General features: G+C 30.1%; 2 protein-coding genes across 3 annotated transcripts in view; one reads left to right on the forward strand and one right to left on the reverse strand.

The window, feature by feature from the left end:
• LOC107448788 (uncharacterized) overlaps positions 1-27,630 on the reverse strand; it is a 153,670-nt gene that overhangs the window by 78,417 nt on the left and 47,623 nt on the right. The window lies entirely within an intron of this gene.
• LOC107448790 (uncharacterized) lies at positions 19,521-24,589 on the forward strand. Its single transcript, XM_016064126.4, has 2 exons — positions 19,521-19,841; positions 23,329-24,589. Exons 1-2 carry the CDS (start codon positions 19,704-19,706, stop codon positions 23,707-23,709), a joined length of 519 nt encoding a protein of 172 aa, XP_015919612.2. The 5' UTR covers positions 19,521-19,703; the 3' UTR covers positions 23,710-24,589.

Genomic DNA, 27,630 nt, shown 5'->3' on the forward strand with positions numbered 1-27,630 from the left:
TAGCTAATTGAACATTAAAAGTAACATCCATATTCAGTTAGTGTAATTTTATCATATCAGCTTTCTTGCAAAATGACAAGCTGAACAAATAAAATCGCAAATATTAACCAATCTGTCTAGATGTTATATATCATAATGGTAAATTTATTACAATAAATGTAATACATCTAATATGTTTAAATCTTAAAATTATGCATTAAGCATATTGCATGCACAGTAAAAATTCCGGATCAAATTAGGTAAAAAGTACCAGCGATCAGGACGCCGGTTATTTTTACCATGGAATCCATTTTTTTGGAAGATGTTACGGAACAAAATTTCTGATATACCATAATTTTTACAGTGATAATTATAGTAAAATCAATAAATTGCACTAATTAAATAAATATTATGATAAACATAATAGTTTACGAAAGCTGCATAAATTGTATCGGTATTTTATATTGTAATTTTGTCCAGAGCTTTTACAGTGTGTGCTAAAATGTTTTATTTTTAAATATTAAGAATTTTATTTGTTGCAATCAATAGTCCTAAATTTTACAAATTCTTCATAATACGTTGCCATCGTTATGAGTAAGTTATCATTCTGTTACCGTGAGCATGCGCTGTTCCGAGAATTATAAATCGATTGTTGTAGATAAATATCTTAAAAGTATATTATTATATTCTCATAAATGCCTCGTCGATAGTTACTTACACGATGTCGTTGCAACTAACTACTGGTAAATTAATCAAAATCATCGTAATTTAATCCATATGTAGTGATTTATCGTTGTTACCAAATTAGTAGCGAAAATTGATTAATTATTGCAAACAAAATGCATTTTCATTATATTATTATTTAATTACGTCTTTAGTAATTAAATTGCAGGTAATTAAATAATAATAAATGTTACAAAATTATCAACTTTATTCCAAATTACATGAAAAAAACACGTCCTAACATCCAGAATGTCATTTAATATTATTTAAAAGGTTTAGAAAAATAAAGTAATAATTCACATTTTCAAAGGTGACATTTTTGCATCTAAGAGTTCCCTGGTATTATATCTAGGTAGGTACTTTGAGATTTTCCACAATTCAAACAAGTAAATATCACACGGGGAGAAAAAACTCTGGTAAAATTAATGGCATTTATAATGGCATTTATGGCACAAAATGGCATTTATGGCATTATGGATAATGGCATTTATGGCACAAAAGAAAACATAGTTCTGGTCAATAAAACCAAAATATATGCTATTTTAACCATTTATTTTGTACTTTTTACAGTTCATGTGGTAGCGATTTACCGGAAATTCTAGTTTTCAAAATTATAGTTCTTATTACCATCCGTTTAGTAAAAAATAAAAGACTGTAAAGTAAACTTAACGGTTTTTATGCCATGCTCTAAGATATGATAAAAATAACCAAATGTTACCACATTTACCAAACTTAATCTCATATTATTCAACTATATTTAATTGTTAATTTTATCAAAATTATTACCAAAGAGCTTCGGTTAAAATTACAGAGCTTTTTTGGTGGTCCCATAAAGCCAGGAATGCGGTAAATATTACCATATTTTAGTTATTTAAACCATACTTTTTCTCAGTGCATAATAGAGAGAACCAACTTACAGCCTATACAAGAATCATTGAGAGTTTTTTCTTTTATTTATTTATTTACTAAAAATGCTCTTTAATACTCTGATGAAGATTTTGAAAACGTGGCTAATCATTTTATTTCCACAAGCTGTCATTCCATCCAGTTTAAAGGCTGCAGTTTTGGGATGTCCACATTTCAATTTTTTCATTCAATTTTATAGAATTGAAATGCATTTTTTTCCTTTTATAGTTTCCCTAAAACTTTTTTTATTTTTGAATCTCGCAATTTTTGAAAATGCACTTTAGAAAAAAATACGCAAAAAAAAATTTTATTTCAAAAATGATCCAGTAAGAATAAAAAAAATCTCTACATTACATTTTTTTCAGCAAAAAATATTTAGAGAAAAACAACGCTAAAATACCTTGAACTTTCTATGGAAATTCTTTGAATACGAATGCACTTTAATATTTAGAAAATCCTTGCAAAATATTACCTGCGTCTGAATTCTTCAGAGCAAAAACAATATTTCGTCATACCGCATAATCTAATATTCAAAACGAATTATTATTTCGCATTCAAAATAACGTCGAGTGGAGAAATAAATGTGTAAATCTGAATTGTGAAATTTATGTAGACAATAAATGAATGAAAACCGTTACTGGAATGCTATACGGTTTTATGGAGAATAATTTTCCTCAACACAAAGCGTAATTCGTTACAGAATGAGGAGGCGACAGCATAGCGTATTTCTGAAATATTATTATTTCATTTGTACAGGAAAAAATTTATTTGCATTTTAATTTTTTTTTAAAGGCCAAATTTTTTTAATTATTAATAATAAATTTTAAAAATAAGTACATAATATCACTCGAAAATTTTGCTTTTAAGTTTATTACAGTTTAGAAATATTCATAGAGATTGTCTAAAAAATTAGTATTGGTTCGAAAAATTGAGACAGAGACATTTAATTGAGTTCTGTTCAAAACAATGGAAAAGTTTAATTGTTTGTAAATTTGTTTATAACGCCGACCAGGTGGCCGAGTGTGCCTGACTGCGGAGCCGATGGTTTCGGGTTCGAATCCCGCTCAGGGCATGGATGTTTCTTTCTCACTGTGTTCTATGTCCTTGCTCCTTTGTGTGATAGTGTGAATGTGATCCGCCCTATAAACGGGTTTGTGGTTGTGTGACGTGGGCGACGCTGCTCTATCGCCGTGGCTTAGCCACAGGTGCCCACTGGGTAACGAGAAGAGAGTAGCAGTTCTGGCACTAAACGGCCAATGGGACAATACATCCCAAGTGCCATCCATTGAAAAAAAAAAGAAAGAAAACTTTTGCATAATTGTAGAGCTTAGTGGGTGATAAGTGATATAGTTGAAAACATTAAGGTTTTTCGAGAAAATCTTACTTTTGTCTTATTTAACTGCACGATATTAATCTGTTTTGCCATGCCATTAAAGGTAACAGTTTTCAGTAGATGAAAGTATCGATTAGTATTTCTTAATAGTTTACAGGCCATATTATGTATAACAGGCCATATTATGTTATGTTTCAAGGGATCACTATCAAGGGATGACTCCGTAGCCTTAAATTATTTTGAACATAACCCAAAAGACTAAGGTACTCCTGGATCAAGCATTCGAAAAAAAACTAGTCTTCGTGGAGGGCGTTTTGATGGAACGAGCCCGCATTTGCTTTAGATGGATAGGAAAACTACTAAATGCCTCTACGATCGGCCTGACTCTAAGCCATGATCTGTCTGCCAATAAAGATGTATATTACGTCAGCACTGTGGTCGAGGAGGAGCCGGGTGCAGAATCTGAATCGACCAGCCATCGTTGGGTTTCAAACCTGGATCACCTCATTGGGGAGGAAAATGCTCCATTCCTTTAGCCGCTATGGCTTAAGAAGTAGTATTATTTGATAACCGACATTGAACAGCCGAATCAATTCTGAGATTGCAACTATCAATGTTCAAATTCGTAGCCTTCTAATCTTAAACTGAACCCAGAAGACAAAGAAACACCTCAATCAAGCATTGGGACAAACCAGCCTTCTTGGATAGCTTTTTGTTGGAACTATAAATCCCCATTTACGCTACATAGAGCTGAATCCTTCCCATGTCAACCTGGCAGCAGGAGGATTCAAATTCCCAACTTTGGATTTACGGCTACTAAAGTTTAACTACGTAGTCTTGTAATTTTGAACCTTATCCAGAAGTCAAGCAAACTCCTTGATCAACTATTGGAAGAAATTCGCCATCGTGGAGGACTTTTTGATGGAACTAACCCGCATTTGCAAAACATTGAGAAAAAAACCACGAAAAACCCACACGGTTAACTTGATGGCAAGGGGACACCATTCATTTAAGAACGTTCAAATTATTAATAGTTAACATAAAAAATGACTAGATTTGTTAAAATGTTAAAGCACTGACTTCCTTAATAGTTAAACCTAGTGCAAATTTCAAATATGGTGAGACGATTTGTTCCAACTAATGTACTAACACCGCTAACGTGCAACATTCTTCAAGATAGACAGATAATATGCTAGAGTTCTCTTGCTATTGGGCAAACATTAAAATTCTTTCAATTTTTCCTTCTCTAAGTATCGAAAAATGAGTAGGTTTCATTTTAAAAGTTCTCTAGTATTTGTGCTTGATTCATTAGATTCTTCTTTTGGGGTGGGTTCAAAGCTACAGGATTGTGGATTTTAACATCGGTAACTTCCAACCCAATATAGATCGGTTGTTCCACATCTGCTATAAAATCAAACACATAATATTTAGTCTTGAACTTTGTATTGTATTTGCTTCGATTTATACGCCGAAAATCGCAAAAGAGAGATTACCTATTTTAATAGGAAATTAAATACCACTTATTCTGTGTGTTATTTATATCACTTTGAAATACAACTGTTTGTCTCTTATTGTCACATAATAGCCAAATCGGGGGATCTATTTTGTAGATTATGTAACAGTATGTTCAAACAGCTATCCGACATGTATGTAAGAGAGCTCCAAACTTCATTTTTCACCTCGTCCTATGAGATGAATATTTTAGAGTTTGAGTAGGTTACCTTTTTGTCTGCTGGTACCAGAATACAGGACTGACAGATACTGTGAAATACTGAAAACTCAAAAAGGTATTTCGAACCTGAAAACTAAGGATACTAATTAACAACGTAAGAATTCTCTATGTAGCACACATCAAATCAACGCTCTTCTACAACATTTTCACTGATACATCATCGCACACATTTGGACTTGGCGCCAAATAACTACTATAACCTTTTCTCGAATATTAGAATATTTGATTAGAGTAGAAGGTGATTCAGCTCTTTGGTGAGCAGGAAAATATGGTTGGGACATGGTGAGTAACTGGTACGACATGGGCATAGATAAACTGTCATAACGTCTACAAAAATATATCGAAAGTTTTGACAATCATGTAATGGATGATATGTAAGAAAATAAAGACAAATCTGTAAATTAAAAGTTCTTCAAGATTTAATAAATAGAAGTTAGTGGATTAAATTTGAAAATATAAGAAATAAAACTTAATTCCTGAAGTGCGGTTTTTAGTGTTGTTGATATATGTTAGCGACAATTTACGAAAATGCTGACATTCAATAGTCAGTCATTGTGTTGAGAGGAAAGAAAGCATGAAAGTATAATAATAAAGTATGAAAGTATAAATAAAACGTGAAAGACTTTTCATACCTTATTTACTAATTGTATATAATGCTTGTAGGTTTTAATATTGTCATTCTACAAGTGTCAAACATTAATTTTTCCTTATTTTGCCCGTTTTGTTGTTAGTCCTTCTAATGAGTATCTAGGCAATATGTGGAATTATAAACATTTCATATTCTGTTATTTGGTTTTACGCATTATATAGAATCTCAAATTTCATGCATTGACAATAACATTGACCGTAACATATACATCAAACTTAATAGAAATTTTAAAATTCGTTACTAGATATTAGTTAACCTTTTTAGAGCATTCAAAAAACTTGAAGAAATTCAAGTTAAGGAATTTTTTATTTCAGAAATATCTTCAGCAGTCCCATGTAAAGTGAATTATAAAGCATTTACAATATATATGTTTCCATAAGTAAAAATAATTTAATCAAAATTGCCAGACCGCCCTCTTTATTCATTTCCATTAATATGTAAGCTTCTTTACACATGATAAAATCACATCGATATAGTAGGATTAAGTTAAGTCCTCACTACCGAAAGTAATACAAAAAAAAGAAGATCTCCATCTATTTGACTGCTTCATTTTCATAGCAGATCACGTGCCCGAGATGACATTTTAATAGGTCTCCAAAGTAGCCATAACCGAAGCATTATGTCTGTAGGAAGCATGCTTCGCTGCATAAAATATCTGTCATGACCCAGACGAAAAAATTCCCAACTGATAGGCTGTGGATATACATAAAGCGGCCATTACGCGTCGTAAGGTAGAAAGCTTTACGCTCTTTGGTTAGTTAAAACTAAGCGGTTAATGACACTTTGGTTCCGCTGATTTAAAGGGGCTTATTTTCCTATTTAAAGCTATTTTTTGAGCACATTTTTCCATGAATCTTTTGTTATTAGGATTATAGATTATTTGGGAATCACTTCAATGGGATTATGTTAAACAATTACCATAGAAATCGTTATAAGCGAAATTTATATTGATATATAATATTTTATGCCCCCCCCCGTCATTTTACAACAGATAAAGCTTGATAGAAGATAATAAAAAAGTTTCATGAAATAATATCAAAAGGTTTAATGCGATACTGTATTAGGGGAAACTACAAAAGTTTCAAAAAATGCCGTGAAAAGGTTCAAGAGAATACTATAAAGCATTTTGAGGGATAACTGCAAGAGTTAAAATGCAAAATATTCCAATAAAATACACTGGGCAACAATTTGTTTTTCTGTTGCATGAGATTTTTTAAGCAGATTTTAGATACTTTCGTATTCCTGACATTTATTTTGAATTAAATTTTATTCTATATTTTGTCGAAATGTACAGGTTTGAAAACGTTAGGTATAACAGGGGGGCACGTTAATGCTGCGACAAACTTATAGAGGAATTATGGCATATTATCTGAATTCAACTTGCATTGGAACCAATGCCCGGAAATGTAGTCATACACGGTGTGGGGCGCTTTCCTATTGTCACCCATTCAGAAATACACAAAGAAACGGGCAGTGATGAACTGAGCTCAGTAATTGCGTCGATTATAACCCCCATTCCTAACAGAATACGCTTCAAGTTTTTCTCATCAACATTTGAGCGTGCAATTTATAATAACCAAACAATATTTTAGCTTTAAAAAGCTTCCACCTGGCCAACAATAATATATCAAAACATATTGTGCCATTTTATGATTGAAAGAAATTTGAGACATTAGTGTAAGAATTAGATTTTCAACTAGAATATAATATATTTTTTGAAGTATTATATTTATGTATTATGCATGGAAAATCAGTGTTCGGTATACTGGACAAATATATACGGGCAGTGTTCCTTAACCTTAAAAGAGCATCAGCGTAGGTAATCCCGGGCAGTGGCATTTAACCTAAAAAAAATTAGTGTAAGATATATCGGGAAAATGTATACCGGGCTCTGGCACTTAAGCTTAAAACGAAAAGTTAGGGTATGCCTGGCAAATGTATACACTTGGTTATACACGAAATTTAACCGATGGGGGTTCAAGTTAATCGTAAATTTCAAACTCTTTGTCACCCAAAATAAACAAAAAATTCTTTTATAGTTTAAGTATAGTATTTTTTTTAAATTAGGGAAATATAAAAAATTATATTAAATAAAAAAAAGTACAATTAATTGAAAATTGCTTCATTGACGAGAAAAATGGGAGAACACTAATTGACTTATTCTTACCATTACATCTTTACTTTTGGCGAACATTGTTGGCGAGACACCGATCTTATTAGAAAATGGTTTACTGCCTGATAAATGAGGAGGGATTGTCAAAATGATTGCTTTCAGCGCAGTTTACCAACCTTCTCAGGGGTGGATAAGATTTTAGAAGCGCAGTTTACTAGATTTTAGAAAACCATCAGCGCAATTTGCTATCACAGGAAGAAACAGTTCATGAAAGGGGAAGCACTCCTAGCGTCGTATGACAGCATATCTGGACATGTTTTTCTATGCAATTTTAATCCTGAGGTTGTGCTCTAACTTCTCTATAAGTTTGACTCAACATGTAAGACCACCTGCTATTATATATAACGTTTTTAAACATGTACATTAAGACAAAAAATAGACAACACATGTCATTTTAAAAAAAATTTGTAGTTTTAGTAGCGAAACTAATTTCAGATTTGAAATTTCCTCATCCGAATTGGTTAAGATCAAGCATTTGTATAAATGCAACACTCCAGGGACACCCATAAACTATAACTTCCTAATCTGAAATATTCACAGAGAATAATCTTAGTTTGAATTTTTCGTTCAATATTTAAAATCTTGTTCAAACTGAAATATCAAAGATAATATATAAATCAAATAATATAGAACTCATAATTCTGAACTGACTCAAATAATAATAACTGAAATATCAAAGATAATATATAAATCAAATAATATAGAACTCATAATTCTAGAAAATAATGTAGAACTCATAATTCAAATTGACAATTCTTGAGGAAATGTACACAAAAAAAAACATTTGTACCATTTAGTGGGACCCCAGATGTGAGGCCTCAAGCCTAGGTCTCTATGGCCTCATAATAAATCAGGCACTGTAATGTCCTACTTTTTTTTGGAGCACTATGAAAAATGTTTTATAAATAAGAGTTTGAAAATCTCCTGTTCTAAAGTAAGGAATATGGAATATTTTCTGTTGGTGACATTTTTACTCTCCACGAAATATTGGTTCAAAATTGAACCAGACCACAGATCAAATTCACTTTTTCCGTACAAGTTGAACTACAATATCGTATGATTGTGACAAGTAATATATATATCAACTTAACACCAATATTTAGGCTGTTATAACTATATTTTTCAACTTCAGTAGCCTTTAACATTTCCAAAACGATGTAAACTGGTTACCATTTATCATATCTTTTTAAATTTCAGGATCCTAAACTAGAAAAAAAAGTATGGTCAAAACTATCAGAATATGATAAAATTTAACGTGTTTTCTGACTCTATGCAAATACAAAAAAGCTCGGTAGTTTTTAGTAATGCGCTTTGGTAGTGATTTTGGTAAAATTAACAATAAATTTATTTTTACAATATTTGATATAATTCAGAAAATGCTGTAAAATTTAATTATTTTATCATACCTTAGAACATGGTATAAAAACCATTTATCCGGTAAAATTTATTTTTCAGTTTAGCATTTTTTACTAAATGTTCGGCAATAAGTACAATATATTTGAAAACCAGATTTTCTGGTAAACCATTACCGTATAAATGGAGAAATCACCAAATAAATGGTTAAAATACCGTATATGGTGGCTTTATTTATCAGTATTACAATTTTTCTAATCAAAAATACCATTATAATACAGTACAGAAATTTTACCAGAATTGCTTTCTTTATGTAGTTACGCTTTAGATACGCTTAAATTAACAATTTTACCTACTGAGAAATAGAAAAAAAATGTATTAGTAACACATTCAACTCTTAACGATTCTGTGCTACTTAACTATCATAAATCAACTATCAAAAATTTATGAAAATCATTTATCTAAATTCAACAGACTAATATGAAACAAAATTAAATAATTCATGCAATTCATCATTAACACTTTCATACAGAAGAAATCTTTTTTTCAAAATCACTATTTAAAAATCCCATTTAAAAATCATTATCAAATGAATTTCCTGCGGTTACTGGGGCGTGCATTAGGAAAAAAAACTATTCGTATCACTGTTTTTTTTTTCTTTTTTTATTTAATTTCACCTTTTTTCCCTTCAATCTGATGATATTGAAAGGGAAAGGTCTTCCTTTTATTTTACCCCTTTTCACACACTTTTACTAGGTCTCCCGGTTACAAATAACCGGGAAAGAAACCGTTCAAAAAGAATTCAATCGACGGAACACGTGCAGAGAGGGAAGTCGCCATACTGTTCAAAAATTATTTGTTTATTTTGTGGAGCTTTCTCTATTCGTGCAAATCCTAAAAATGAAGTACTACTATTCACGAAAGTGACATACTTGCGTATTGCGGTTATATCACGCATTCGTCGTAATCATGATCAAGTAAGGGATGTTCCAGACTCTCACCTCGATGTTTATGTCATAAAAAGGTGCTCAGCGTGAATATGTTACTACGGTAGTAAAAAGGTCGCACGGATGCGTAGTTTACCTTATTTTCATGATTCTGTGCACTTCTGTTAAGAAAATTTATACGGATCATTTCAGCATGCGTGTAAAATAATTGGAAAAAGATATCTGAATTAAGGAAATTTTAATTGAGAAATGCCCATCGCAATTTAATTAATAGCCTATGTTAGCTTATTAAAACTTACAAAATCTTTCTAAGTAGACAAGCATGCATTCATTGGAACAATTTAACTGTGCTAACTCAATAGGAAGGACTCTAAGATCTGATTAAATATCTAAGAAATTGGCATCTAAATTTGATTTGGTATTTCTTTATCAAATCTGGCTTGTAAATTGCGTCTTGGTTTTGCACAAAATTCTTGTTTTATTATGCTTTAATACAAAACTATTGAAGCTAAAGATATACACCAAAGCAAATATCGAGATAAAACCTTTCCAACGATATTTTGAGGAGTAAAAACTTCGGGTAAAATTACCGAACTGTATGAAAATGACCTTTCAGGTTCAAAAAAAAAACTAAAAGAAAAAAAAACCTATAATTCTGGTTATAAAAGTCAAAATATATACGGTTTTTAAACTATTTATTTGGTAATTTTTCCGTCTATATCGAATTTGTCTAAGAGTGTACATAAACCATGATAAAAGAAGATAATTCACAGTTTTATTCACAAAAACAAAAGTGACTTGTATATAGAAAACACTTTATACATTAATTTTTAAATTTTAATAGTTTAACATTAAATTTATGAAGTAGAATTTCTTTTTAAAAAGTATTAAAATGATTATGCAAAAGTTACAGAACCTACAATCATATTGTGAGAAGGAGCTATTAACCACCCCTACACCAGATAATAAAATTAATCATTTGCTGAAAAGTATTAATCATTTGCTGAAACCAATCTTGTTAAGCTATAATTTTTAAATATTGCATATCAATCAGAAAATATATAAGATTTAATCCAGTAAGGGAGAAAAAGTTTTTGACCAGTTAAAATGCATTTAGCACCTACTGGCTAGTTTACATATTTCTTAATGAGCCAAGATTTTATCTTATGCTTATATCAAAAAATACTGAAAGGATTGTTATTGTTAGAAATATTGATAAAGTATATTGTTAAGGATTATTATAGGATAAAATATTGCTAAGGATTGTTAAAATATTGCTAGGATTCAATTTTGTAGTTTACGCAAGTTGCTTAACAGAGCCGTGGTGGTTCAGAGAATAGAGCTTTTGCCTCACAATGAGCTGTCACTGGTTTGAGTCCAAGCGGTGGCTGGTTGATACGAAATCTGCTCCCCGCTAGCTCCCACCACAGTACTCCCATAAAACATTCTCTGTGGTAGACGGATCATGAGTTTGAATCCTCTTGCTGTTGGACTAACCATGCGAGGTTTTCGTGGTTTTCCTCTCCAAGTAACTTAAATGCAGGAAAATTTCATCAAAAAATGCTACGAAGGCTAATTTGTACAAATACTTGGCTAAGAGTTCCATTGTCTTCTGGGTTTGGTACAAAATTATAAGGCTACAAATTTGAACATTGATTGTCCCTCAGAATTGGGTCGGCTGTCCAACACTGGGTATAAAATAATATGAAATAAAATAAAAAATTGCAAAACACGAAAGTATCTTATAACAAATGAAAAAAAAATTCAAATTTCGAACAGTTACGTTAAAAAGTTGCAAAAAACAGTTGAACATACTAAGATTAAAGTGTATTTAATAATTTCGATGACTAACTTACATAGCTCTTCATACGACCTGAATCCTACACTTCTATCCGGGAATGTTGAAAATTTAATCAAATAAATAAACTAGATTTCTCATCTTATAGTTCATGTAGCTTCTAAAATGTTACAAAGCGCAAGATTGTTTTATTGCCAATGTAAAAAAAAGCTATTCTTAAAAAGATACGATTATAGTAGAATCAGATTACTATATGATAAATTCTTTTTACTAAAAGTTTTTCATGAAATATTATTATAGATTTTATTTTATAATTTCACTGCCACTGCATTGTTGATCCATACAATAACTTCTTGGCATTTAACTTTATCTATGTCTTTAATCTTAATATGAGCTTGATCAAAATAGGGATGGGATATTCTATGCATTAAGCATGAAAATAATTTTTTTTAAATGTGAATAAAGCACAAATAAATATACAGTAATGGGCATTCTATAGTTTTGGCTTAATAAACAAGATCCTTCATAAGTGTCTAAACGGAAATTTCGTGCTTAGAATATGGGGAAGCTTGTTTAAAGAACCAAAACTGTAGTATGTCCTTTTCTGTATCTTTATTTGTGATCTATTCATGTTATTTTATCTATATTCTTATGAGCTTAATCCCAACTAAAAAAACAATGAAACTTAAGTTAATTAATTAATCAAGTCCTTTCTAAAAGATAATTGGTATGAAGTTTGAGAGAAAGAACTAACATACACTACCGGTCAAAAGTTTGCGAAAATTTTGAAATCTACGAAAAAATGGTCTAAATTCAAATGTTCATAGAACTGCGAAAAATCAGTCAAATTGCATGCAAATTTGATATGTTCTAAAGTGAATCCTCTACATTTAGTTACATATGATCAAATTGCAATACTTTATTTTTTGCGAACTGAATCCAGCTTTTCATCATGGGTTGTTTCTATGGTGGAAAAAGTTGTTAAGTTTGAACACCTGCCAAACTTGCAAAAAATTTTTTTTGTACTTTCTGTTAATGGAAAATAGTTATTTGAACCGTTCTGTGTAAGCCCTCAAAATTTCAAATCGTTTCGATTTGTTTTGACGAAGTTATAGATTTTTGAAAAACATGTGTACTTTTCTCGATTTTTGAGCATTCCACATATGCAGTCTTTTGGTCTATACATCTTCTACCAAAGAACTTTTTAATTTTAATGTTTTCTATATTTTCAACTAATTAATATTGATTATAAAACAAATATTCTTATTCATTATTGCAATTACAAAGAATTTATTATGAATATAATTAAAACAATATCTCATAAATGTCACATTTCATTGAAAATTTGTTCGTTCTTGCAAACGATGCTCTGATATTTCGAATCGAAATCAGTTATGGGACATTTTACAACAGGAATGGAACTCTATATCACTTGAAGTGGTTAATGGTTTGTTCGATCGAATGCCACGCATATGTAAGGCTATAATAAAAGCAAAAGGTGGATGGTTCGAGGAATCTAAGATTTAAATGTTAATTTATTTAATTACAAAATACGAATAAGAATATGTTAAATATTTGACCTGTTGTAAATAAAATAGTTTAGTAAAATTGCAAATTTTTTATACTATTGATATTATTTTTGTAGAATTATTTATGTAATTATTGTTATAACTTTTTATTTTAATTTAATGTAAAGTAAAAATATCACAACAAAACTAATACATATAAGCAATAAATATAAACAATAAATATAAACAATAATAGTTACAATAATGAATAAGAGTATTTGTTTTACAATCAATATTAATTACTTGAAAATATCGAAAACATTAAAATTAAAAAGCTCTTTGGTAGAAGAAGTATAGGCTAAAAGTCTGCATATGTGGAATGCTCAAAAATTGAGAAAAGTACACATGTTTTTCAAAATTCTATAACTTTGTCAAAACAAATCGAAACGATTTTAAATTTTGAGGGCTTACACAGAACGGTTCAAATAACTATTTTCCATTAACAGAAAGTACAAAAAAATTTTTTTGCAAGTTTGGCAAGTGTTCAAACTTAGCAACTTTTTTCACCATAGAAACAACCCATGATGAAAAGCTGGATTCAGATCGCAAAAAATAAAGTATTGCAATTTGATCATATGTAACTAAATGTAGAGGATTCACTTTAGAACATATCAAATTTGCATGCAATTTGACTGATTTTTCGCAGTTCTATAAACATTTGAATTTAGACCATTTTTTCGTAGATTTCAAAATTTTCGCAAACTTTTGACCGGTAGTGTATAAATGAGATTTAAGTCTCGGCATTCTAAGCTAGATACATATGCTTGTCACTTAACTTATACAGTAGTTATTTTGTTCAAATTAATTTTATTTTATTAATGATACGAAAATAATTTTAAATTAAAATATTAACTTCGACAATTTCTTCTTTATATACTTAATTATATCGTGTTGGCCAAAATAAAAATCCTGATAAAACCTCAAAATAATGGAATAAAAATAATGTTTCTGTTTATATTAAGTTTTCATGGGCACTCAGAAATTGATTTCGTTTATTTTAAATACTAGATACAAAATATTTCGGTTTAGTTTTTAAAATTTGAAAATTATTCATTCCATATTTATTCCTTTCCTTCTAAGAGTGTATTTTTAATGTGAAAAGGAACTTGGGACAAATATAATTAAGGTGATGAGTAAACCACATCACTATAATTAATATTTAATAAGGAATAGAAACAAAACTGTTTGTTTATCGTACTACAGTAAGACTTAATAAAATGAAAAAATATTAATTTACATCCCTTTCAAATTTTTTAATGTATGATGAAAATGATAACTTATGGGAAATAAATGGCAATGTATTTATCATTTTAAAAAGAGTAACTATAATTTTATATTCATTTTCCTGAAGTAGACAGTTTATTTTTAACAATTAAAGAACGTAATTTTATCATGGAATGTTTAATATTAAAAGTAGCAACATATAGTAGTGAACTGAAATACGTGAAAAGCTGCGAATTTCAACTGATTCATTGTAGTTCATTTCCTTAGAATTAAAAACAATGTTAAATACTCTAAAGCAGTCATTTTCTTCATCTTTGTTTAAACAAAGCAGGAAATATGCCTCAAATTCTAAATAGTCTATTGTTCAGTTTTAATTCTGTGGAATAAATTAAGTTTTAAATCATCAATATTTGCTTTTTAACTGAAAAAAATACGTTTAAAAGATTCAAGCAAGGTAATTTTAAAATTCACAAAGTATTAATTCCCATGCTAATTGAAAATATACTGCCAAGCACCATATTCTAATTTAAATATTTGTTAAAAATTCTTTGGGCACATTTGACAATCTATGACAGCACACTAGTTGAGGGAAATTTCGATAGATTCTAATAATTATCTTCACTTATTATAATTGCTATCTTACTGTGAGCATTATCTTATTATGATGATTACAAGATGTATGAGCATATGTTAATAACTAATGAAAATTTTAGAATTTATCGTTATAAAATTTTTTTTTGAAGTTTGAATATTAGAAACTTTTATCTTTATAATGTTAAATGCATGCTCTAAATATGTCTCTCTTGTTGTATATTTGAATATAATCTAAAATACATTGAGACCGTTATGTTCTGTTATTCTAATGTTCCCTTCCGTTTATTTGAACAGAATTCGCAAAGATGTTTATTTCGATCAAAATGTGACATGCTTAATCTAAACATTATAATGACCTAATTTGATTAATGACACCCAGAATATTAATCTAACTTTGTGAATACATTCTAGAAGGATATTTTCTAAAGCAGAATGTCGTTATCTATGAAAAGTTATCTATCAAAATATTAATGCAAAAACTTATTAAAATTAAAAATAATAAAATTAAAAATAAAACATCCAAATGGAAAAAATGCGCTTAGCAGCAGAGAAACCAAGAGGAATTAAACGAATGAGACAATGAAGAAAAATTAGTAAAAAAATTGAAAAAACATTGAAAAAACATTGAAAAAAATGTGACAATCAAAGCTGACGTCATCAGAGGGTTCCAGCTTTGAATTGTCATAAAATGTAAAACTTTTTTTGTCAAGAAAGCAAGACAAAAGTCAAAAATTTGTTTTCCCTGTACCCCAAAAGTTTTGCTCATGTCCAGGAATACATAAAATACAAGAAAAAGTAGTAGAATTTGTTATACAATACGATTTAAATTACAGAAGCATATTTTATTTTTACATTTTTTAAACTTTTTAAATTTTTTATATTATATTTTTACATTTTTTAAACTTTTTAAATTTTTTATATTATTTTATATTATATTTTTACATTTTTTAAACTTTTTAAATTTTTTTATATTATCTCAATTCAAAGCTGGTTCCTCCTGATTACGTCAGCTTTGATTGTCATATTTTTTTCAATGTTTTTTCAATTTTTTTACTAATTTTTCTTCATTGTCCCATTTGTTATCTATGAAAGTCATTATGCTGGAAAGTTTAAAAAAAGGATTTTTCTACAACCCGAAAATATTGATTTAATTTGTTTTAAACAACATTTTTGTATTATTTTGTATCATATCTTTATTTAAATGCGTTTTCACTTTTCGAACAACAATTTTTTAAGACGATTCTTTTTCCAAGACATGCACAGAAAGGCACGCTTCCATCGTACGCTATCATACGCACGCAATTTTCTCTAATCTGCTCCGCTTGAGCGATTGAAGAACCTTAAGTTTAAGAGTGATTATCCTAGCATTATGACACGGAAGGTTGAAACCAAGTCGAGGCGCAATTCGTAAGTTACAATCTTATTCTTCTTATTCTTGTTTCCCGGCAGTTGTAAGTTGTAGATAACTTTTGAAACAGAGTTAAACCGTTAATAGAACAATGTGTGTAAAATCTAGGATGAAGCATCTATGCAATTACGAATCAAAAATTTCAATGAAATTTGCCTTATTTATTTCTTTATTTGTTTATTAATTTATTTGTTTAAGCCACGATGGCTCAGGGGATAGAGCGTTTGCCTTCCAATGAGGTGAACCGGGTTCGAATCGTAGCGATGGTTGGTCGATACGAATTCTGTATCCGGCTTGCACCGACCACAGTACTGGCGTAAAATATTCTCAATGGTAGACGGATCATGGGTTAGTGTCCCTTTGACGTTAGGCTAACCGTGGGAGGCTCTGGTGGTCTTACTCTCCATGTAACGCAAATGCGGGTTAGTTTCATCAAAAACGTCCTCCACGAAGGCAAATTTGTTCCAATACTTTGTCATACAGTTCCCTTGTCTTCTGGATTGGATTCAAAATTACAAGGCTACAGAGTTTAACATTAGTAGTCGTAAACCGAAAAATTTGTGACTGCTGTCGACGGTTATAAAATAACGGTTTATTAAAAAAACGACGGTATTAAAATAAAAAATATATTTAAAAAAATTATTTGTTTTTTAATTTATTTGCTTATTTTTTTTGCGGAGTACATTACAAGCCTCCATCATTTATGACAATCTGCTCCCGCAGCCCAAACAATCGACATAATGATCAGTTTTATTTTTTATTTTATTTCTTACTATGTTTTTCGCTTTTGTGCATGTGAGGGTTAAATTAAGAAATCGAAAGTTCAGTAATTTTCTATGTAGATAGAGCATTCAAATTTTCCTTGGAGTTCTATTCTTAGAATTCTCAATCATTTGCAATTAAAGGGTAAATTTATTGTCCTTTTACCGTCATAAAGAACTAAATGTTAATAGAAATTCTTATCTCGTTCCGATTAGCTAGAGTTCCACAACCTGATTCACGGCTCTCTCCCTCGCAATCATTTCCTATACAGTGCAAGAACAGCTTTTTTGCCATATTATAGGCATAAGGAATTTGTCAGCATATTATCGGCCCAATGAATTGTCATTTCAGTTTATCTTCAATCTGAATTTTAATTCCTTCTTGGCTAACGAGCTTCAATTTCAAATGGAGCCAATGCATGTTTGTCAATTTCAATGGAGCCTATGTACCTGAAGCCAATACATGTTTAAATTGTTTTTTCAATGGTCTCAGCAAATTTATCGTCAATTGAATTTTCACCAATTTTCAACATAAACACATTAACAAATCTAAGAAGAAGAAGGAAAAAAAAATATTAGGAAGAAAAAAAACTACGATTTTCAGATAGACATGTAATTTTTAAAGAATAAAAAAAATAAGGAGCATCACAGTCAGTATAAACTTCTATTTTACCACTGAAAACTCCCACCATCTCTTTTTTTTTCTTTCGAAAAACAGGTGATGTTTTTTTGCTGATCTAACGCTGACCTTCTTATAGTACTTGAGAAACATTACGTTAATTTTATTACTTTGTACTTTCAGTTGAAAAAAAATTTGAAATTGATTATTGTTTAATTACGTTAATTTTGTTATTTCATACTTGCAGTTGAGCAAAAATTGAGATAATTTAATGTTAGTTACGTTGATTTTATTATTTTGTACTTGCAGTTGAAAAAAAATTAAAATAAATTATTGTTTAATTGCGTTAAAAACTAATTAAGTAACAACGTATACGGAAAATCTTGCCCATACAGGATATTTATTAGAGATCTATTAAAAATAAAAGCGAATAGATTGGGTACTAAAGGTTAGTGTCAAAACTGTATAGCAAGCCCTTGGTAATGGCTATACGAGCCCCATAAGCAGTCAAATTGAAGTTTAAGAACCACTAATGTATAAATTGTGCACTGATTAGTTTGCGATTTTCTTGGCTGTTTAAATTGCTAATACTTCTCTGTATATAGGGATATAAAGATAAAACATTATCGATTTAAAGGACAATGTATTAAGAATTAAATATTCGCGGCGGGACAAGCTTTTAATATTAATGGAAATTCATGCCTGCAACCGATCTTCTGATAATATTAAAATGCAAATGCTTAGGCTTAAAAATATGAAATAAATTTAAAATGGATGTAGTAATTTGAAACTAAAGATGGTGTCAGGGTAGCAAAGTTACAAATCTGAAGACATTATTCGTGAAATAAATTTGAAATGAAGGCAAGTGCACTAAACTTTTATCTAATTAAATTTTCTCTTCTAATATTTGATCGCTATAAACTAATAAAGGTTTAACGTTGTCGCATTTGATGATGTACCGTTTTTTAACGATCCATTTTACTCAAAAATGAGTATATGGTGTTTCAATTTTGAGCATGTCACTCATGAGTACATAGGTTTTCAAATTCGACTATATTTGTTTCAGAGCTATTTTGGCACATTTTTTCTATATTTTGAAAAATCCTTTTTTACAGTGCATTTGAATCTATACATGGCATTTTTAATTACACCCACCCTTTAAATAATTTAACATGAAGAATGGAGTGCAATTAGAAACCATGTGCATTTGTTTTGAAAATTAGTTTTCCTATAAATACCGTAAAACATAAAAAATTATCTTTTTTTTCGCTGTTATTTTACATTTTTAAACCAGAAAACTAAAATTTGTTTCATATTTATGCTTACAGGAAATAAAACTTTAGATCCCTTTCGGAAAACCTAAATATTTTTCAAATTTTCTAAAAAAAAGTTTTTGGTAATTGGACGGCCACAAGGACAACGTTTTGCATTCTTAAAATTGTGAATTTCGGATGGAAAAAAAATCCTTGTTATATACCTTATACCAATAAATAGTAATATATTACTTCAAATTGCAAAGGTTAAAGAATTTAAATTTATATTTCCACAAAAGTATTTTAAAAATACAATTAAAAAATTGAAGCATATTTTCCTAAATGATTTATCACGTTGTATGCTAGAATGCCATTTTCTTTCAAACAAATCATTATTCAGAAGGAAAACTTTTTTTGAGAGACATCTTCTTAACCGATAGCGATAAAAAAAAAATCCTCATCGATTGCATAGCTTCGAATTTCTTGAAGAATCAATGACGGTAACCATGACGACCAAGTTTTATTTATACTGATCTCCAGCAGGAATACTAGATACTTAATTTTATATCATTATTCCTTGATTTTTCTGTCTTAAGTTTCGTCACAAAATTTATTAGCATAAAAGAATGAAGTTTCAGTAAGATTAATATTGTGAATGCAAAAGAATTTTAACCAAACAAAACATGACTTATAAATTATCTTCAGATAATGTGGCATATCAATTACGACGAGGCCAAAAAGATTTATTAGGGCCACCGATTTCAAGCAAGGATTGTTTCAATAAAGAAATTTTGATAACAACTCATCGTGCTGATTTTAAGGTAAAAGTTTTAAAATTTCATAAATTATATGTTTGTTTTGTTGAAGGAATGTAATTGCGTTATAAATATTTCTATTAACTGCACCGATATTTTTGAAAGTGGAGTTAGTCGATATGGAAAGTGGCATAAGTCCGAGATTTTTAAGAGTAAGAGTTTAAATTAATTTAAATGTATTGCCTAAGTTTAATTAAGTTGGGTGAAGTTCTTAGCACTATAATTGCATGAAAATGAAACTGCAACACTGATTATTAAGGTCACAGAAAAAATAAATAAATAAGCGACTTTTTTATTTAAAAAGGACATATTTGGCTATCAAAAATAACGACACAATTGTATTAACCTTGTATAAATGCTAGTTCATTAACTGTTTGAAGCTGGTTTATGATTATTAAAACGTATATTTTAATGAACATGATGGTTTAGTAATGCATACTTGATAAAGGGATCGTAAACTTATAAAATTCTCAATAAATATGATTTTCCTAAAAATTTCTATAAAATACATCACAAAATTTATTGTGGCACTACCTTTACACTATCTTTTTGGCGATTTAAACAGCAACATTAATATTTTGGCAACGTAATAAGTTTCCTCTTAATTTAGTTTCCTTAATAACGCAGATTCACTAATTAAGGTGTTTCTAGTTTCCTTTGTTTTTGTTTATCATTTAACTTTTTTAATTAAGTATATTCTCGATCATCAGAAAACTTAGACAAATGGAAAGTTTTCACATACAGACGTATGTAGTATGAAATCATTTCCGATAAAGTACCTTTTTAAGCACCAGAAAACTTAGACAAATGGAAAGTTTTCCCATATAGACGTATGTAGTACGAAATTATTTCCGATAAAGTACCTTTCCGATCACCAGAGAATTTAGACAAATGGAAAGTTTTCACATATAGACGTATGTAGTATGAAATTATCACAACTTCCGATAAAATAAACAAATTTCATATATAAGAAAAGTTTCAACGCTTAAAATGATTTTTTAACAGAATAAAATTAAGTTTGTAACACTGCTTTGGTATCTTGTCCACAAAACTTTTTCTTACAATACAAGCACACTTGCTAGCAAGCGCAGATGTGTAACTCAAAGTTAAAAAAAAAATGTAGTTATTGCGATACTCTTTAAAGCATTTTGGTGCCTGTTGATTTGAAATGCAGGTCTCAGTGCTAAAATGTACTATTTGCTAAAATCAGAAGGAAGCAACTATGGCTACTATTTCAGACAAAAAAGAGCTAAAAAGCAACTATTCTAAGAAAAATAGCACTAATCTTGTAAAAAGGTGACTATCTAAGAAAAAAAATGCTGTTGACAAACGGGTGTTTCGCATGAAAACTAATCATGAGACTATTGAAGTTTAAAAAAGCAATAAATAACGGCCAAAAAAAAAAACGATTAGAAATTGACGTTAATTTACAACGCATTCGTGACAGACGAACCGAGTGTGTTGAAATTCATGCCTCAAATTCGGAAATGGCTTCTAGCAAAACATTGTATTACAGTTATCAGAATTCAAAAACCATGCGGAAATGATCCACACAAATGATTAATAGGTGTCAATAAAATGCTCGAAAAAATGCTGATAAACAATGAAATAGTCGTGAATCAAGCGCGTCCAAAAGTGATTACTCTAACTCGAAATTCAGGTGTCCTAATATCAAATTTAAAATATCAGAATTCGGAGAACCGAAGGGCCGAAAAAAAATATCGGAAAACGGCGGAGATTTAATATAGAATCGTCGCGATTCGAGCACGATAACTTTATTAAAATATCGGAATTTAAAAAACAAGTAAACGGCTGAACAAAAGGATCGATGACTGGCACGAAAACGACATATATTAACAATGGTATTAGTATATTAGGAATCACAAAATAAAATGATTACTCAAATACGAAATTTTAAACTTACAAAACCATGGCTGAAAAAATGATAAATAACTACCGAAAAATTTATCGGAAAAAGACATGGATTTATAATACTGTCGTGCAAAAGAAAAATCAACGTAAGCGACGAACTATTCAAAAGTGAAATTTTTATATATTTGACATTTTTATATGATAAGCTACTTATTGCAAAAGACTTTTTTTCAAAGAGTGAGATTTCAAAAGTAAATTTTGTTTTATCAGGTTCTAGAAATTCTATTTCAGTGTTCATAGCATTAGCAATAGAAAGAAAATAGTTGTCAAGTCATTTTTCTCGAAATTTACCGTGATGCAGTTTACATTGTTTTTCTTTTGCAAAGCGGAATGGAATTCTTGCAAATGAATCGCGTAAAAGAGTTCAAAATTCGTGATTTCAGTAAATTCGGGATACGTAACTAATTTAAAACAAGCCCATTTATGAATATAACTTCAAAATACAATAATGTAAAAATTCATTTGAATTTTGAAGGAAATCAGTTCGTTACCATGGAATCACCTGTAGAATGTGATAGCCACTAAACGAGCATGTAGCATCTCACCAAGTGCAATTTTTGCTTTCGTACAGCCTACTGTGTTTCATCATGAGTGGATGGTTCAACTATTATCTTGAGTACTTATCCATTCGCTGGGTACGAGACGAAGTTTGGCGATTTAATGCTTTAATGGGGAATATGTTGTCAATGAATCATCCAATTATACATCAACTTTGATCAGCATAAAATAGCAAGGTTTTCCGACCACTCATTATCTAAATAGTTTCTAAACACTCATTACCTAACGTTTGGTTAATCCTTCGATTTTAAACTAAGGAAACTAAAGAAACTAAAGTGTATTTATAGCTGACCAAGTAGAAATGGACAACTTTAAATAATGCTACCTAGACAAATAAGATGTCTTCGATGTATTTTTTTTTTTTTTTTTTACATTTAATCGAATAATACTAACTAGAGACGATATGTCAAATAACTTAGAAGGTTTCCTTCTTTCATAAAGGTTTTACGCATAAGAAATTAAATGCTTGACTTGTATCTATTTACTTATCGGAAATTACTTTGCATGTAACTGAAATATTGTTTGCCGTGTGTTTTTACTCTATGAGTTCAAATGAGTTCAGAATTTGTATTTATTTTCATGTATAAAAAGTATTTTCGTTTCATCAATATCTTCCAATATAGTTGGCATTGAATACATAAAAATAAGTTAAATAAAGTACAAATAAAGGTACAAAAAAAGCAAAAATGATTGTACTCAAAACTGTTTCGTGTTATTCAAATATACAGCACAAGGTACTTACCTTATCATCATTTTTAGAGCTGGTATTGCAGATAATTTGAAAAATAATCAGCAATAAAACTGCAAAGACACCATTTAAGGGCTATGTGGTGTCATATGCTTTGTTTCTGCTTTTTTTTTTCAGATAAAAAATATTTTGATAAGATTTGGACAAACTTTGATAGCATGGATTAATTTTCATTCATCTGATTAATTTATTCATCAATTTTACTTTTTAGCAGTGAATTACATGAAATAATATCAATAACTCTTTCCTTCTTAGGCACCACCCAAGCTTCCACCTCCAGAAGTTGGAAAGAAACGCCAACTAATGGAACGATATCTGTTCGAAAAGATCAGTCGAGATATAGCTCAGCAGGAGTTCCGTCCAGCATCTCCACCCAATTACCTTTCCACTACCCACGAGCATTTTGATGTACCTGGATTTGATCCTGATGCTGGCCTCAGACCTACTTTTGAATATTCACTGTATCTCGATCCGACTATAACTTATTGGTCTGAAAACAAACGAAACATTCACGGAGTAACAGTATCGAACAATCCTACACCGAATTTCAATTATTCTTCAAGATTCAGTAAGCCAGTAGGAGAACGCTGGGTGAATGCATTAACAGATGACGTTAATTCAGGTTACGATCCTTAAATACAAGTATTAAAAAAAGAAAAAAACTTCGGTTTGTTTTGAACAGAAGTAATTGATTATTCTGATTTAAATAAAACCTTGTTCGGTTATGGTAAATTTACTTGCTGAAGTTTATTTTGGAAACTCGTTAAATGAAAGAAACTAAATGTGCCAACTTTTGTTTTAATTTAATAAACTATCACGCAATCTAATAAATAAATAACGTACAACCATGTTAAGCGATTAATAAGTTTAATGGAGTAAGTTCACTTAAATCAATAAGTGTAATAGATTAAATAGAAAGTATTAAACATTTTGTTCTATTTATTTTTATCGTGAGGAAATTTGATACAAATTTTTCGATAACTTAAACTGTTCTTCGGATCATTTTATACTGCTGATAGTGTACTCTATGATATGTAATGCAGTTTGCCAATCGTGGAAAAAAGCTCGAAAAGATAACTGCCATGTCTGGCATCCTTAACGCGGAAAAAAACATCGCCAAAAATACAAAGCAGAAGTAGGAATAGCTCAAGGGACGTCTCTCGATTAGACGACTCTTGGATTCCGGTGATGGCTAGTTATTTTTAATGCTGTTCCATGCTCATACTAACCACAGTGCTGTCATAAAATACTCCCAGTGTTAGAGGGATCATGAGTTAATATCAACTTTAAATCAGGCTAGCACTGTGGAAGTTTATAGTGGTTTTTCTCTTCATAGGAAACAAATTTAAGTTTTCTGGATAAATCTAGAATTTTCTTTCTCTTGTGAGTTTAGCTCAAAATTGCAAAGCTGCAGATCTGAAAATCGTGTACCGCTGCATATCTTATGTGGCTCGAGGATGCTCAACGACAGTGACTATAATGATGTAAAATGAAATGTAATAACTATTTACCTGAATAAGAAGAGAAATTAATAATGTATCATTATTAAAAGGTTAAAAAAAATTAAATTAACGAGTGAAATTGTACTCATCCATTAATTCAGATTACTTCGATACAAAAATTTTTGAACTGAAATAATAGTTAGCGAAAATAGAAAAGAATTTCGGTACACATTTTATCCCACTAAAATAATTTTAAATATATATATATTAATATATATTACTGATCAATCAGTGAAGCTAATAGGTGAACAGTACTTTTTTAGGTGGAAGACAAAAATAGAATTGTTTTTTTCATGACTTAGCAAAGACATTAGTTTCCTTTTTGAATTGATAAAGATTAAGTATTTCCGATGTTAGAAAGGTCAAAAATCCCTTAGAAAAACATAAATATTTTGCCAATTCCACCTCAACGACCTCAAACGTAACTTGGAAGGGAGAAAAAACTATTTAGAGAGCAAAACTTTACTATTTAATTGCATAGACTATTCAAAACATTCGCTCAGGTGGCAATTTGACCGCATGCCGATGCAAGGGTGTTTTGTAAAATGTGCTAAAGAATCCTTTGAAAGAAAAAGGCGGGACACCTTACAAGCCGTAAAAGCATAAGAAAAATAATAAATTTCAAAGGTTAAGTTAAGGGAGGAAAAAGGAAATTCTAAAGCCACGTTTTCAAAAGTCAAGATTACCTTTTCCAGACTAATAAAACCTTAAATTTGCATTTGTAAATAGTTTTGCATTTAGCACAGATACAAATATTCTCTTGTTTTGAAAATAGCAAATGTGTATGTAGTCTCTTTTGTGAGAGCTTAAGACAAAATTCCTCTTTTCAACTTTCATTAATGCATAACTGTTAAACAATACAAATTTTAGTAAAAGGAAACTTAAGACTCTAATAAATTTTAAGCAAATAAAATTTCAAAGTAAACTTGACTGTAAGAGCTTAAATCAAAATTCAGTTTTGCAACCTTCAACTATGATTCAACATTAAAATGTTGGGGAAAAAAATAACTTGGGACTCTAATAAATTTTAAACAGTCTCGATTGTTTTGAGCTTAAGGTAAAATTCACCTTTGTAACGTCAATAATTCAAAACCATTCAACTATGAAAATTTTAGAAATTAGATTTATTAATAACCGTTTGACAAAGACAGGTTAAAGGAAATTTAAAAGTTATTATTCAACAATAAAAATTTTTAATAGCTTAAAATTTTTACAAATTCTTAATAATATAAAATTTTTAAAGTAATCCAATTTCACACGAAAACAACATGTTGACTCTGTTTTCATTGAGTAGTCAAATTGCCAATAAATATTTAACATATCTAACTATTTAACATACATTAGTTTCTCATAAATAAATTCAGCCTTTAGATAAGAAAAAAATTGAATTAATTTATTGACATAATATGATATGTCGCTAGTCAGACAACAACCTAATTTCATCTTCGATGAACTGTTGATGTTTTTAGCTGATAATTCTGAAACAAGATTTTCATAGACCGCTCTCCAAATGAACTTATCTCCATTTAGGATTCTACAGAGACCGCAATAACTTTCAGTCTGATGATGCCCTTTAAGCGCAATACTTCAAATAAATTAACGCTTCCTTATCTATTTTATTTCTGTTCTAATATTCTCTCATCTTATTGATGGAAACGACTTTAATAACTATGGCAACTGCAAATTGTGAATCTAAATTAGCAGAATTAAATATATTTCGAATTAGATAGTAATTTATTAATATGTTTCTGAGTATATGAAGGGAAACAAAATCATCTTTACCCATATAAATAAAAATCTATATTCGAAAGTGTATTCAGAGTTATAAGCCAAAGTTATGTTCTTTTTCCAACGTAACAAACTTTAAATGTTTCAAGTGGGGGAAAAAACGAGAGAAAGATTCTGATAAGTAAATTGCTAAACGAGTAACTGTATCTTACATACTTAAAAAAACTCGTTGAAATCGCAACCCCAGTTCCCCGACATACGAATGGTGATTCATCGAATAAAATAAGCACCAACTCCTATTCCGTCAACAATTGCGTGACTGTATAATGATCGCATCACGTCATTTGAGCGATGCTTTCCTGGATCAAGGACATGTGATTGCGACTTTCACTCTCTGATGACCTCCCAGGTGAAGGATTCATCCTCATGTCTGGGGAAATTCGAGATTCATTGCAATTGAAATCAAGTATTTTTGAGGAAGAATCTTTTTATTTTTATTTTTAGGAGTTGTTGATGACGGAATAACTGTGACTCATGAAAAACAGCGAGTTTTTTAGCTGGCATTCTAGAAAGCCTTAGGGGGAACGCGTAAAAGCTACATCTTGATTTTTGCCATGAATGTTAAGTTTAAGTAAAAAAAAATTGCAGAATTTTCAAAGCAATTGATGAATGTGTTTAATTAAAGAATTTTTATGGGATATAGTTGACGAGATCTTGTACATCTTGATGGGAACTGTCCTGATTATTTTTTGAAGTGAAAATTCTTACAGGGGAAAAAGAACATGGTAAATTACTAAATTTCAAGACACCAATCAATGAGACCGTAATCGATACACTAATAAGATGGTCCACTTATCACACTAAAATGAGAAAACAACTTTGCTGTGCAACGTGGATTTTATAACAACAATTTGGTTAACTGCTAATTCCTAAGGAGCCAAGGCTACTGTAACGAGGATGGTTTCAATGGATGAGCTATCTCGATTAAAGCAGACTATATTTTATTATTTAAAGAGCTGTGAGGAAAGAATATTCTGAGTGACATTTTTAGGAATTTGAGGAAATAAACTTTAAAGTTCAGTTGGTAATAGGAAATAAAAATTAGGCATGTCCTGCCTTTATTTCTTGAACGTGGCTTCAAATTGGTGAAATCTATGAATCCATAACACTAATTTAAGCTGAACACATCGTTACGTTCACCCTATTGACGTTCTATTAGCTGCCAAAAGACTGGTTTTTTCTAAGATAACGGAAGATCATATTTCAATATTTTAATTTAAGCAAAAAACCACAACTACACAATTACCGTCACACCATATTTAATTGT

This window comes from Parasteatoda tepidariorum, chromosome 7, assembly GCF_982258835.1.
Source record: "Parasteatoda tepidariorum strain Cologne lab strain chromosome 7, Ptep-v5.0, whole genome shotgun sequence".
Classification (NCBI taxonomy): Eukaryota; Metazoa; Arthropoda; class Arachnida; order Araneae; family Theridiidae; genus Parasteatoda; species Parasteatoda tepidariorum.

Excerpts from the sequence above, each read along its gene's own strand:
- LOC107448790 (XM_016064126.4), top strand. The coding sequence starts at position 19,704 with ATGACTTATAAATTATCTTCAGATAATGTGGCATATCAATTACGACGA. Across the intron at positions 19,842-23,328 it reads CTCATCGTGCTGATTTTAAG|GCACCACCCAAGCTTCCACC; the intron begins GTAAAAGTTTTA and ends TTTCCTTCTTAG.